The 13,564-nt window shown below is 44.7% G+C and overlaps 1 protein-coding gene across 2 annotated transcripts; it reads right to left on the bottom strand.

Moving 5' to 3' along the window:
• Window positions 1-857: 857 nt before the first annotated feature.
• LOC142463932 (uncharacterized) lies at window positions 858-10,724 on the bottom strand. Of its 2 annotated transcripts, XM_075566820.1 has the most exons (5): window positions 10,046-10,724; window positions 8,267-8,538; window positions 7,505-7,607; window positions 4,270-4,438; window positions 858-1,234 (listed from the first exon to the last, which is right to left on the bottom strand). In XM_075566820.1, exons 1-5 carry the CDS (start codon window positions 10,160-10,162, stop codon window positions 1,104-1,106), a joined length of 792 nt encoding a protein of 263 aa, XP_075422935.1. In that variant the 5' UTR covers window positions 10,163-10,724; the 3' UTR covers window positions 858-1,103. The 2 variants fall into 2 exon arrangements, with proteins under 2 accessions (XP_075422935.1, XP_075422934.1); XM_075566819.1 differs by lacking the exon at window positions 10,046-10,724 and having other exon boundaries at window positions 8,267-9,087.
• Window positions 10,725-13,564: the final 2,840 nt, after the last annotated feature.

The following is a 13,564-nucleotide window of genomic DNA, read 5'->3' as shown; positions in this document are numbered from 1 at the left end:
ATGTCAATATGCTCCAGAGAAGGAGTCTGAAGACAGAAGTGCTGCATATGAGTTTTGAGCAATGCTGGTTTCTTCTGCTCTGTGTTTTATAAAGCAAGGGCCTGGAGTAGGGTATAGAAACCGGTACATTCCTTTGACACCCTGTATTTATTCATACCAACCCTTGCTGGTTTTATATGGTATTCTCCCAGCTCCTTCCAACTTGTGTTGAGAATACTCAATGAACCACAGCACATCCCTCATGTACATCTTGTGCACATGCAAATACCACTTGGTATACCACTCACACTGAGACCCAACAGGATGAATCAGCCGTCATAGACAGGTGTGCAACGCCTGCTTTTTACTATTATTGCACACAATGCTTCCACTGTAGCCAGGTATTCTGGGTAAAGAAATTCAAATGCACACAGTGTCACCTTTTTGCTTCTTGTTCAGCACAGCCTTGGTTAAAGAACTGCAGAGCCAGGAAACCTACTTACAGCCATTTAGACCTTTTGGGTTTCATCAATGAGAGGTTGGTTGTGAACAATGTGAAGCTAGAAGTGGCTACAACCAGACACAATAAGTCATGACTGAGACACACACCGGTTACAGTTTATATAGTTACTGTTACAACCTCACAGCTTACACTGAAATGATATGCTACACAGCCCAGGGAGACGGTGATGGACCCACATTTACATAACACTAGATCACATGTTTAACTACCACATTAAGGCAGCAATACAGTGCAGCCCCCTCCAGCACAGCAGGGAGTAAAGCAGACCTCCCCCGCTTTCCAAAATACAATTACAGACAAGTTCATATTCTGATGCTATTTCACAGTCCTTTTCTCGTTAATAATTTCTCGGTCATTAAGTCTTAAAGGTTTATTTTTTCCCTAGTGTGGTGTATATGTTGTCGCTACGAAATTGCAAGTAGTCACTGTATTCCGTCCCTGGTTTTAGAGGCTTGGTATCTCAGGACTGGAAAGAGGAATCCGTACAATAAATGCTACATCGTGTGGATTTCTGCTTAAACCTCTTTGCTGCCTGCAAAGGGCTCAAACGGACGCCGATTCTTCCCTGCGTCACGCTCAGAGCCGGAGCCGAGTGTCCATGTCACAGGTCCAGAGAGGCGTTCCTCCGGCGCACGCCGCCAAAGGATTTTCTTACCAGCAACACTACCACGGCCACAACGGTACCCCCCAAAACCAACCCGATCACGAGCGCTGCGTAATTGGTGGCGGTTTCTGCAGAGAAATAAAGCACAAAAGGAGACAGACATGCTACAGGTGGAGCTCCTATTTACCCGACGTGTCACACTCAGCCTCCGAGGGTCAGTGGTCACATGATGCAACCAGGCCCCAGAAACAAAGGGGGCTTCATTTTCATCAGGTCAGCCCGAGAAGGGACGGACCCCACTTACACATAGTGCACTATCGTCCGAGGAGAGACCGATTCCTTACATTTGTGACTGCCAGTAAGTGCCCTTCGGTCCTAGAAGAGACTGACCCCTTCACAACACGTCACTGTCACCAGTGCACTTTGGTCTTTTTTTGAGATATTGCTGCTTTCATATATATATATATATTAAAGTTGCAATTACGAGAAAGCCCATGGTTATAAAACATCTCGTTCTTCACAGCTCCCTCATTGTATAACACAAAACTCCCACAATCAAAATATATGATACAAATGTTTGGCTACTGGCTGCTATAACATTTGCCAACGTGTCAAGTAACTAGGAAGTACATAGTACCGCTACTGTACTTAACTAGCCGACATTGAAAGATAAACAGTGTTTGGTCTACAAAAGATTTGCCCACCGGACAAGCATACTTGCCCAATGGACACAAAATGGCTGCGAGGTCAGGGCGGCCAATAATAAGCTTGTATGTCATCGGGAGGTGACATTGCATCTTTCTATTGGTAACCCTGGCAGTCATGTTTTTAGTGTTTTTTTTCTTTTCAACAGCTCCAGGAGACCTTGCAGTTGTGGTCACACACAAAATAGACAGATCATTGCGGGGGGATTGCTGCTCTAAGTCTTAATTCTCTCTTCGTTTCAGAGCATAGATATTGATTACCAAATGCCGTATTGGTCCCACAAAGAGTAAGATACTTTGTAGATGGTGATACCTTTTAATAGACCAACATATTAATCGTGCCAGGTTTTCCTACGCATGAGCTACAGCAGAGGTCTGTCCAGGAGCGAAGAGACCGGTGCAGTCTCGAGAGGTTGTGCACCAGGAAACCTTGTAGGAATTCAGATTTCGCCCTATTCAAAAGGTATCGCAATCTACAAAGTATCTTACATCTTCATATCGTACAGAGCGCAAAGAGCTCTTCCCAAATGTTTGAAGCAGCAAATACCTCCTTCTTAACCCCACAATGTTTCCAGATACGTAGCAGTGACGGTGTTTTAAATCTCCCGCATAACGTTGTCCAATAAGAAACCGCAACAGATGGCGTTGTGGCTTCCTATTGGTCAATGGTTGATTTAAACCACTACTGGCTCCCCTGGAGGGGGACTGAAGTGCCAGTGCCTTCACCTGTATCTCGGGCAATATGATTCCTAGGGCTGAAAACAGCAGGGTTCAGCTTAGCAAACCCACTGGTGCCCATCCTGGGGGGGAAAAAAAGGATCTATCATCTTAAAAATATGCACATTGGAAAAAATAAACATTTGTCAGGATTCAAGTGGATCACCATCTGTTTGTTTATCAAATAATTATGAAGTCGTCATTAGTCAAACAAAGAATAGAGCACAGCTAATAATACCTGTGGTTTTGTTGGACTGAAACAGTCTCATCACCAAAACACATTGGCTAAAGATTCCTTACATCTGAGGTGGCCAACGAAGGCATTGGGAATGGCCCTACCTTCTCCCCACCCCCTGCCGGAACTTGGCCCCAACTTCGGCATCTGCCCACGGAGGCCCCAGCTCTGCTGCGGGACCAGAGGCCTTCCCCCAACGTAAAATGCTTAGAGGGTGGGGGGGATTGAGAGAGAGGAGGGAGGAGGACAGGGGGATCGAGTGGGAGGGGAAGGGAGAGGGGGATCGAGTGAGAGAGGGGAAGGGAGAATGGGATTGAGTGAGTGAGATGAGGGGAGAGGGGGATCGAGCGAGAGAGGAGAGGGGAAGGGAGAGGGGGATCGAGCGACAGAGGAGAGGGGAAGGGAGAGGAGGATCGAGCGAGAGAGGAGAGGGGAAGGGAGAGGAGGATCGAGCAAGAGAGGAGAGGGGAAGGGAGAGGGGGATCGAGCGAGAGAGGAGAGGGATCGAGCGAGAGGGGAGAGGGATCGAGCGAGAGAGGAGAGGGATCGAGCGAGAGGGGAGAGGGATCGAGCGAGAGGGGAGAGGGATCGAGCGAGAGGGGAAGGGAGAGGGATCGAGCGAGCGAGAGAGTAGAGGGGGATTGGGCGAGAGAGGAGACGGGATTGGGCGAGTGGAAGAGGGGGAAATTGAGCGAGAGAAGGGGGAATTGCGTGGGACGAGGGGGAAAATGAGTGAGAGGAGGGGGGGAATTGAGTGATAGGGGGGGGCAGAGGAGTAGGACAGTGGTGCACTCAAAAATGTGTGCCCTGCAAAAGAAGTTGGCCACCCCCCTGCCCTACACCATATGAAGTGTTTGCGGGCCCTCATTTTTACTTCCATTTCAGTTAGCTTCCCTTTATTTATTTTAAAAGGAACCGTTAAAAGGTTAAAAAGGAGTCATCTTTACCCTTTTGCTTTTTTATGAGGTGCCATTTACCTGAAGCAGAGACTTTAATGGTCCCGATGGCTTGCAATGCGCTTATATAACCACCAGTTGGCTCCTAAATTAACCAATATTAACTACTCCGTAAAGCCGAGCTCACGATGGCGGGGTCGCTTAGTGTGCACGCTTGCGTCCGTGCGCACTTCAAGGACTCCTATCGGATTGCCTATGGTAGTTCCTCAAGTACACGCGGTGCAGCGACATTTTGCCGCCACAACAAAAATGTAATTTTCGCGCTGCAGTAGCGTGACGCCGGCATCACATGAGCTGGTTCAGCCAATGAGGGCGAACCAGCTCAGTGACGCGTCAGACACCCCCCTGCCACGGCCAATCTCCTGCAGCTAGCGCACGCATCGCTGGAGCTGCAGGAGTGTGCGTGTGGGGCGCGCACATAAGCGCGCCGTCGAAGCAGGCACTGTGAGCTTGGCCTAAAACACCTTCCAGCGTCGGACACCCTGTGGCCCATTAACATTTTAGTAAACATGGGACATCCTTTTTAGTTCCACCATCAACGTCATACTGACCTCTCAACTCCCGGACTATGTGGATGGGTCTGGAAGTCACGTGGTGTGTCCCCGTCTCCAGCAGGGAGCGGATTGGCTGATGGTGGGGCGGGGTAAGGGCACAGTTAGAGCCGCAGGGCTGCGATTGGTTAGTGGTCCGGCACAGCTTCAACTCGCAGGTTATCAGCACCTGGGGGAGGAGGGAATACAAGATAGTGAAGTGAGAGCCATTTATTTGCAGTGGAGCTAGAAATAAGAGAATTTCCAGGGGACCTTACAAATAAGAGTGCAGGGTTAATCTACTAATCTTCATTTAAACAGATGTAGCACACCCTTTTCACGCCAGTCTATTTCCCACAATCCTTAGGACGTCCACTGATGTCACCAGTGAACCCTGTCCCCCAGAGGGGAGAGGCTTCCACTTTGTTTGTTGTATGGGTTATCTATAAAATTCACTGTTTAATCTGTGTTCAGTTTATCCTGATGAAGGTGTGAAAGGAACATCGAAACGTTGACCTGAATAAAGCAAGAATCTTATTAAAACAATAAGACTGGGGAGCTACATCTGTATACATGAAGCTATGAGAGCAGTTGCAGCACCTGCTGGTGGAAGCACCAAACAGCTTTGCTAACGGAGCACTTATTTCGGGTACCACTTGCAACTGTTATCTAGTAATCGAAATGCTATCTATCTCAATGTCTTGTGTAGCGTATACACAGAGCGAACCCTGCTTCTATGCGCTTTTCAAAATCTCCAGAGGTGGAGTCAAGCCTCAGCGATTTCAAAGAGCTAAGTCTTGGGCCGTTTTCTGAAAGTGGGTTAGTCTTTGATGTTTCTGATGGATATGGAGGGGGCGTTCCATTCCCTGGCTCCCTGTGCTGAGAGGGCACGACCAGCTCGCCTAGTGAGTTTGAATCTGGGGATTTTTATAACTTGACGGTTTGGGAATTGGACATTCAAGGTGGGTCTGTGGAGCTTACATTTTGTTATAAGGTAGAGGGGATGCTGTCCTGGAACAGGATTACACATTTTCTGTGTCTCTTTGCAGCTCACAGATTTCTGTCTCCCTAGTTCAGCTGCTTGTTAGTGCCCCTGTTCCAGCAGCTGGCTGCATGTGTTAAGATACATTATTGACACTTTCCCTCTTTACACAGCCACCAGTTGGTTGCCCTGGCAACCTCCCATTTCTCATTGCTATGAGAATGGTTTAGCCATGTTGTTCCCCTGCCCCTTTCTGTTTTATGGAATGGTCCTTTGACTCTTCCTGCCAGCCACAGGAACATGTGCTTTAGATCTAAGTAGCTGGCTTAGTGAGTACATGCTTCCTCCATTTCACCCCTGCAAGGCCATCTTTTTTACCGTCCCTCATAACAGAGCACCATCACATAGAGAAGAACTCTCTCACCATACATTACCATCTGCAAGTACCCTTTATATTTCTTTTTGACTCCCCCATTAATGTTGAAGAAAATAAAAGGACTGTGTGCTCTCAAAAGGGGATGAGTTAAACCACTGGACTCACTCACATCCCACATGTGATCCTGGTTCCAGAAGAGGTGCTGTGTCATGGAGTGCCCGGTGTACCATAGTGAGGAGATTAAACGTTGCTCTTTGCTTGGTAGGCAACCAGTGAAGTTCTCAATTGAGGGGCGATATGGTCGAACTTCCTGGTGACATGGTTCTGGATCGCTTCAATTTTTGACCCTCATTTTAATGTTTTTTGCGTCACATTGATTTATATTGATTTATTAAACCACCCCCTTTTTAATCTGCAATCTGATTGAAATGTTATATATATTATGTATCAACTTGCCACCTGATATATTCGTGGTTTAACACTATACTTACCAGGTTCTTCCCGTATGGTATGTACTTGACCACATCTAGATTTGCTCTTTAGATATTAGGAGGTTATATTTAAACCTCTAACTGGTCCATATACCCAGCAGCGGACCCAATAGGAGTGCACCCTTTGAAAATGATTTTTCCTCTCTCTCTCCATGTCATTATTGTGAAGCTTTCCCTTGGAAGCTTACTGTATATCCTTGGGTAGCAACCTGTCAGTTTGAGTGAGTTTTCAGCATTGTACAGTGTTCTTAAGTTTAAGTAGGTTAGAAGTCCTCCATTTTTGGACGTCATTAAGACATTGAGTGAGCGAATTGGCTTGTACCTTATTATTGGATGCTTCGGTGTATAGTCATCGCCATAAAGATGGAATCTATGTCCTCTTGTTCTAATGAGGTCTGCCAAAGTTTTAATGCAGATGTTGAACAGGAGGGGGGAAAGTAATGAGCCTGGTCGTACTCCACATGTAACCATGCTGTATGGTGCCATATGTTGTCCCATATGGGTGGATTGCGTGTGGTCTTTCAAGAATGAGGTGATCCAGTGAAGCACAGTATCTGAGGCCAGACACTTGCTTCATTCTAGTGGCAATCATGTTATGATTCAGCTTGTCAAATGCAACTGACAGATCAACAAGTACAAGGGCTATGTCATATCGAGTAGGTGTAGTATATCGTCCCATATAGTGAGGAGGGCCGATTCAGTGCCATGTTGGGGTCTGAATCCCGACTGGTTAGCATCCAGTATATTATGAGTTGCAAGATGCCATTGGAGTTGGTAATGTTTTCATTGATTATTTTAGCAAGGAATGGAATACTTGCTATGGGTCGATAGTTGGCAGGGTCTAGAGAGGTTTTTTTTTAAGCAGAGGTTTTGTGATGGATGGGCTGCTTAAGGCTGGTCAGCACAATTCCTTTCTTAAAGGATACGTTGACGATGGTGTGGATAGGATTAATCAAGATGGGAAGACATTGTTGTAGACTTGCCAGGCAAGGGTCCAATTTACAGTTAGCGGGCCTGATGTTAACCACGATATTTGTAAGGTCTTCAGGGGATGGTGTAATAAAGTGAGTAAATAGAGTGAAGTTATGGTGAATGTGTGTGTTCTTTCCTTAATGTTTATTGCAGTGATGTTATTGTAGATAGTGTTCATTTTATTAGAAAAGTGCTCCACTGTGGTGCAATCAAAGTTTGCTTTGGGTCAACTAACCAATCAGAAAGGTCCACTCAGATACAACCACTCTGAATCCTGCACTCTGGGTCAATAAACCAATGATAACCTACTGCAATGATTTAATAGCTCAAGCAACATGCGTATATACCTAGCGATTTCTCTGCATTGGGTGCAATACATCATGCATATTAGGGAGAGCTTTGATGAGCACAGCACCTCACATAGGCAGCACATACCATGAAGGAGCCTGGCACCAAGGGCAGGCGGAAGAGATGCGGGCTGAAGACCACCTCCATGTCCTCTCTTCTCACCTCCTTGGCTATCCAGTTATCCAGACACCTGCAAAGAGAGAGCAGTGCGAAGAAGTCAAACTTAAGAGTGACCTACAGGAGGTCATCCAGATTCAAAAGCAATATCACCAATGTCATTCCGTGTCACCAGGATTCAACCAGGAGTGTTTTCAGACGAATTCTTGCTCACAATGATTATATTTTCTTAATAATTATATAATGATTTATAAGAGAAGGCCAACAGTATAATAGTATTTGTTTCTTGCGTAACAGTGACAGTGTACAGATGTAGCAGTCGTCATTATCCCCTCGTATGGTGGGTAATGTGATATTCTGCACCTGAACTGCCATTGAATCCTATAGCAACGCGGCTATTCTGCGCTATAAACAGAAACACTGAATCTTGCTACATCTCTACATAGAATTTAGCAGGAACAAGAAGTCACAGCTCTGAAGAGCTTACCATCTAACATTGGAGCCTGAGGCACATGTACTGTAGCAACTTCCCCATGGTCAGATCACATAGAAAGCTAAAATTCCCACTGGGTGCTTCATTTGCATGCCATTACCCAGAATCCTTGTCTGCAGCTTAACTACTGTATGACAGGACAATGGGGTGAATGAAGCAGGTTTGGAAATTTACAATACCCACGAGTGTATCTGTATCTACATCCCATTTCTATAGAATCGCACCTGTTTGCCTCTTACCCTTCCCGGATGAGGTATGTTCTAGACGAGTTCTGACCGCTCACAAGCTGACACGAGGTCGTGATCAGCATCGCGTTACTCAGATTGGTCTCCGCGGTCACGGTCACGTACAACTGCTCGTTGACGCCGACTTGCACAAAGTGTGTTATCGTCTCTCTTGCCTTCTTGCTACCCGCTTTGGCATCCTTGCTGAGTCCAATGCCAAACCTGAAGGTGCCAAATTGCCCTTCCGTTAAGGAATTTGTCCACACGAAGTTGAGCGGCCTGGGATACTGGCACATGGGACAGAGGGTTTGATTGTGGCGGACGGTCAATGCGCTTTTAACAATGGGAAACAAACTGTGCTCTTTTATAGACAGAGATTGACATGACAAAATTAATGATGCACACAATGTTAATACTGAACCTGCAAGGAAAGACTTAAACCCATTAAACATGTCACTTTGGATCTATGTGGGACTGGCCCTTTACCCGATTAAACAGGTCACTGTCATTACATCACTTTGGTTCTACATGGGACTGACCCTTTGGCCTAATGACTGAAATATTTAATCAGTTAAAGCATTTGTCCCATGAAGGACTAAAGTGACCTAATAAGTCATGTTTAATGGTTTTGGCCACGCCTAGATTTTTGTGAACATTCAATGCTCTCCCACCCTTCCAGCTCATCTCTGATCTGTCTAAGCCTCTTGATGGGCCACAACACCACATTTCAACTGACCAGTCAAATAACACAACATTTCAAGAAAGCTCTCACCCAAACGGCTACTTAACCTCTTTACCACAAGAGGGACCTAAAGTGCTTTAGAATTGCTCAAGATTGCAACAAGATAATTTGCCAATTTAGTGTAATTTTCTTGGTGCCGTTTATTGTCATAATAGTCTAATGTAATAGAAACAGAAATTAACGGCAGATATGAGCCACTGGGCCCAGCTAGCCTGCCCATTTCCTTGTGTGCTATAAAACCTCTAGCCCCCACGTGACCCTTGGCTTTCTTTCGTATTTAGGGTAGCCTGGTGTCCACCCCACATATTTCTTTTCTTACTGTATTACCCTCCCCACCCCCCTCCACCTGTGTTAGGACATCTATTCCACAAATCCACCAGCCTTTCCGTGAAGTACTTCCTCGCATTTCTCCTGAGTTTCCCACCCTCCAGCTCCAGAGAATGACTGTGTTCTTGCCTCTCTCTCTCTCTTTGGAATATACTGTACTTCCCTCCTGCACCTCTCCCTCCCAAGCTGTAAAAAATAGAAATCCTTTAACTCGATCAGATCAGCCCTAGGAAGTGATTTGTTTTACAATGATCTATCATTACCTGTCACAAATCTGCGAGAATGCGCTCGTTTATTAAACACAGTGTGGTTTTGCTAAATTTATTTTGCTAAATTTATTTAGCTAGATTTTGACCTCTGCTATAAGATAGTGAAGCTTTTGGAACATTCGATGCCCAACCTAAGGCAAAAAGTAGCTGTACTGTGACTACGTTAAAAAATAGATCAGTTAAACATTGAAGACGTAGTGCTTTAAATCTGATGTTAGCAAGAATGATAAAAATAGCAATTATTTAATAAAGGGATAGCTCTTGATAAAACAAAATATATTTTTTCTTAGCAAATGTAAATGTTTGGGTTTGCAAGTTAAAAAAAAAAAAGTTTGTATTGTAGCTCATACCTCTTTAGTACCATCACACATTGACCACTGCACTCAAGTATTGGACTCCAATACCTTAACTAGTACATGCCTGCGAGCTCTGGAAAACCAGGTGGTGAGGACGTACCTGGTGCATCACAAGATCTCCTGGGGTCGTATGGTCTGCAGATCCAACATAGACCAATTCTGCACAGCACAGCATAAAGTGTAGCACTGACCTTGTGCCAAGGTTAGGTGCCCCCATGCTACAGCAGAGAGCTGCCCATGGATGATCCTGGAGTTGGGTCCTCAGATGCAGTTTGAAGGAGCTGTATCTTTCCACCCACCTGTGGGTTTGTAGCGTACACACTATGCTTCAGATTATATACATATAAAACGTTACGTTGCCAAGGTTGGATGCTTCTAATTCAAATGGGTCTCTCTGCAATACAAGGGGTGGGGATGCTCACGCCTTTAGCAAAGGGATAACAGTATCCAACCAACCACTCACTTGCCAGTTAACTTTGGGCTGCTGCAGCCAAGCACGCTTGTGAGAAATGTCTTGTAGAGGAAGGGACAGGACGGTGTGTAAGCAGACGTCAGATCATTATAGCAGGAGATGGTTTCCAGGTGCCCCGTGTTCTCATCCTGAGCAGCTGGTACAGGGTTTAACCCTTTGGGTTGTGGGAGACTAGATTAAGCAGTCAGTTCTGCCAAAAAGGCAAAAATAGTAGATGGTTTGTTCCTGAAAAGCAGAGGCATAGCAAACATTTAATTTTCTACTTGTATCTGAGTTGCCAGAAATATCCTATTCATGATTTTTTTTTATTATCCAGTTTGTTTTTTCGTTACTGCTCGCTATAATTCCTGCCATTGATCTATATAAGTCCACCTATTTCTGCATATAACCGCTCCCTATAACCCCTCCCATTGCTCCATATAACCATTCCCTATAGCTCCCCCATTGCTTCATACAACTCCTAAAGTTTCACAAACACTCCTTACAGCTCCATAACCAAATAAATTGCACCACTCTAGCAGCAAGCAAAAGGTGTCACGGATGAGGCTCCCTCCTTTGATAACCAACGATTTAAGTCCCTTTTCTTTGTCTGTGCCGTAGTGTAGAGGCTGTGTTTATAGATATGACAGCAACAGATCAGTCGGAAAACATTTGTCGGGGGGCTAGGATTAGGCGTAGAAGTAACCCTTTTAATGCCAGTAAACAGACTGCAGAGGGGGTATTCCAGTTAACTGCAGTACTGTAAAGGGTTAATACGTTGGCAATGCATTTCAGGCCCCTGTGGCATTAAAAGTGTTGCTGGTTTAAGAGTTGGTGAACAGGGTCCTTTTTCACATTGAGTAACGCAACTGTTCACCCAAAGCGCAGTATGGAAGAGGGCTAGCTTTAACACACAGATTGGGATGTTATACGAGGGTGTGCCTTGTATTGATGCTCTAATTCTCTTGGGCTAGGGCTTGTGTTTTTTTTTTTAAGCTGCCAGAAGCCGGGTTAATAAACTCTTAGAGTTGCCAGGGAATGACAGCTGACATCAGTTACAGCCAAAAACATGAACATAAAACAGACCGTCGCTTAAAAAAACCTCTATTGTAAACAGAGTCTCTGCTGCACAGACAATACTGTTTCTAAATATATAATTGTTTAAGCTTTCAAAGGGCAGAATAGCACCGGTGAATATCTATTGGCGATCATATTTAGACAACTGTATGCTTAAAAAAAGTAGAGCAAATTAAAATACCATTTGTGAGCACATTCACGAGACATCTGCAACTTTTTGCTTCTTGTCCATTTTAAGCATGGTAAGTACTTATTTTAGACACAAACACTAAAATATTTTACATTAAGATTTTTCAACTTTTGGGAACCGTGCATTTAAAATAACCGAATTAAAGTATTGACAGAGGTCATTTCACTCTGCTCATATTACTCGATCTCTCTGCAGCATTTTACACTGTGGACCACCATAGACTGAAAGAAAAACCTGAAATTTACTTCAGGAGAGCTAATAATTAGGTGGGAGTCTTTCTGCTATATGGAGCGCTTTGGAGAGGAGCCGCAGGCTGCTGGGTTGGCACCGGATCGGACGTCAGACGCCCAGACTCGCGGAGATGCGATGGAGAAGTGGCTGGAGACAGATCGGTGGCTGCAGGACGGTGAGCTGGCGTGCTGAGCGGTCTCTCCTGTACACTATTGTAGTGTTACATACCCGTTTTTTACTTGTATATTGTAAGTGCACATTTTTAGATTTAAATTAAAACTTTTAAACCTGGTTGATCTGTGCTATGTAGCTTTTTCCTCTCTCTGCATTGGGGCAACATCTCCCCGAGTACTGGGGTCGCTTTTCCTCTGATGACGTTGAGCTGACATTTACTCTGGACAGATTGCCAAAGCCTTGACTATACATTGCTGTTGAAAAACGTACATTTTGTAAGTAGACACTTGAGGAGCCAAGATTGGAGCTGACATTTGTTCACCCTGCATTTCTGCTGCACTTAGATTTTCGGTGCTTTTGTGTTTTTTCCTCTATGCTCCCCCTGGAATCTGTGAATCTACTGCCACATTTTGGGACAAGTGAAGACAAATCCCACTAGAGGGTTTGAGTAGGGGGTTAAAATTTAATATTTATTTTATGTTGGTTTTCACCATTTTTCACATTGTTTGTGCAATATTATATGTGCACCTTATATTAATTTTATTTAGAGTTATATTCACTTCACGGAATTTATAGTGATCACCTGTTAAGTTTTTGGCACCTACGTATCACTTTCTACCGGTAAATTGAATATATAACTTCATTGATTTATTTCATATATTAGTTTATATATAACTTGTATTGAATGTGAAGTTTGTAAGTAGGTCTAACTATGATCATATGAAAATTTGTCGGTCATCATTATACACACGGAAGATACCACATGGTGTATAATTAAGGATGACAGCCAACAATAACTCACTGTTTGCAAATAATCAATTGAAGGGTGATTTATGTGGCTTAAATAGCTGAACTGCAGCACTTGGCTCATACTCAGGAAGAGGTTATGTGGTATATTGGTGCATCACCACAGTAAGCTCACAAAAACAGAAGTCTCTGAAGTAAATCCAACATCCAGGAACAATTACATAATAGCAGAAATAATCTTCCCAGGGTAGAGTGGGGACCTAGTGGTGTTACCTTAGAAGTAAAGGTCCAGTTGAGAAGAAGAGAGAAGGAGCACAGCTAGCTACATCCAGGATGCAAAAATATGAATAAGGGCAACTCCAGGCAAAGGAAAAACTATATTATCCAGCTTAGCAATGGTATAGGACAACGCACCAACGCGCTTCGTCCCGCAGGACTTTCTCAAGGTGTCTTGGTTCTGCTGGTGCTGAATCAGCCGACACCCTCTGCAAGCTTGGAACCAAGTCTGATGTCTTCTCTGGTCCCGCGAGATCAGGAACGATCCTCCGCCCAGCCAGCACTTGTCGGGAATCGAGATGCAGTCCATGCAGAGGAGCTGAGCCAGAAACATCTGTGCCACGGATGAGAGGGGATACTCTCTGACATATCCACCGCCTGTTACCACTTTCCCTCTGGTAAGTGGGCCTTTCACCTAGAGCAGCGGAGTATTTTGTGGGACTCTCCATTGGGAGATTTTACATCATTCAGTG

This window comes from Ascaphus truei, chromosome 12 (genome assembly GCF_040206685.1).
Source record: "Ascaphus truei isolate aAscTru1 chromosome 12, aAscTru1.hap1, whole genome shotgun sequence".
Taxonomy (NCBI): domain Eukaryota; kingdom Metazoa; phylum Chordata; class Amphibia; order Anura; family Ascaphidae; genus Ascaphus; species Ascaphus truei.
This window is presented reverse-complemented; position numbering and strand designations above follow the sequence as displayed.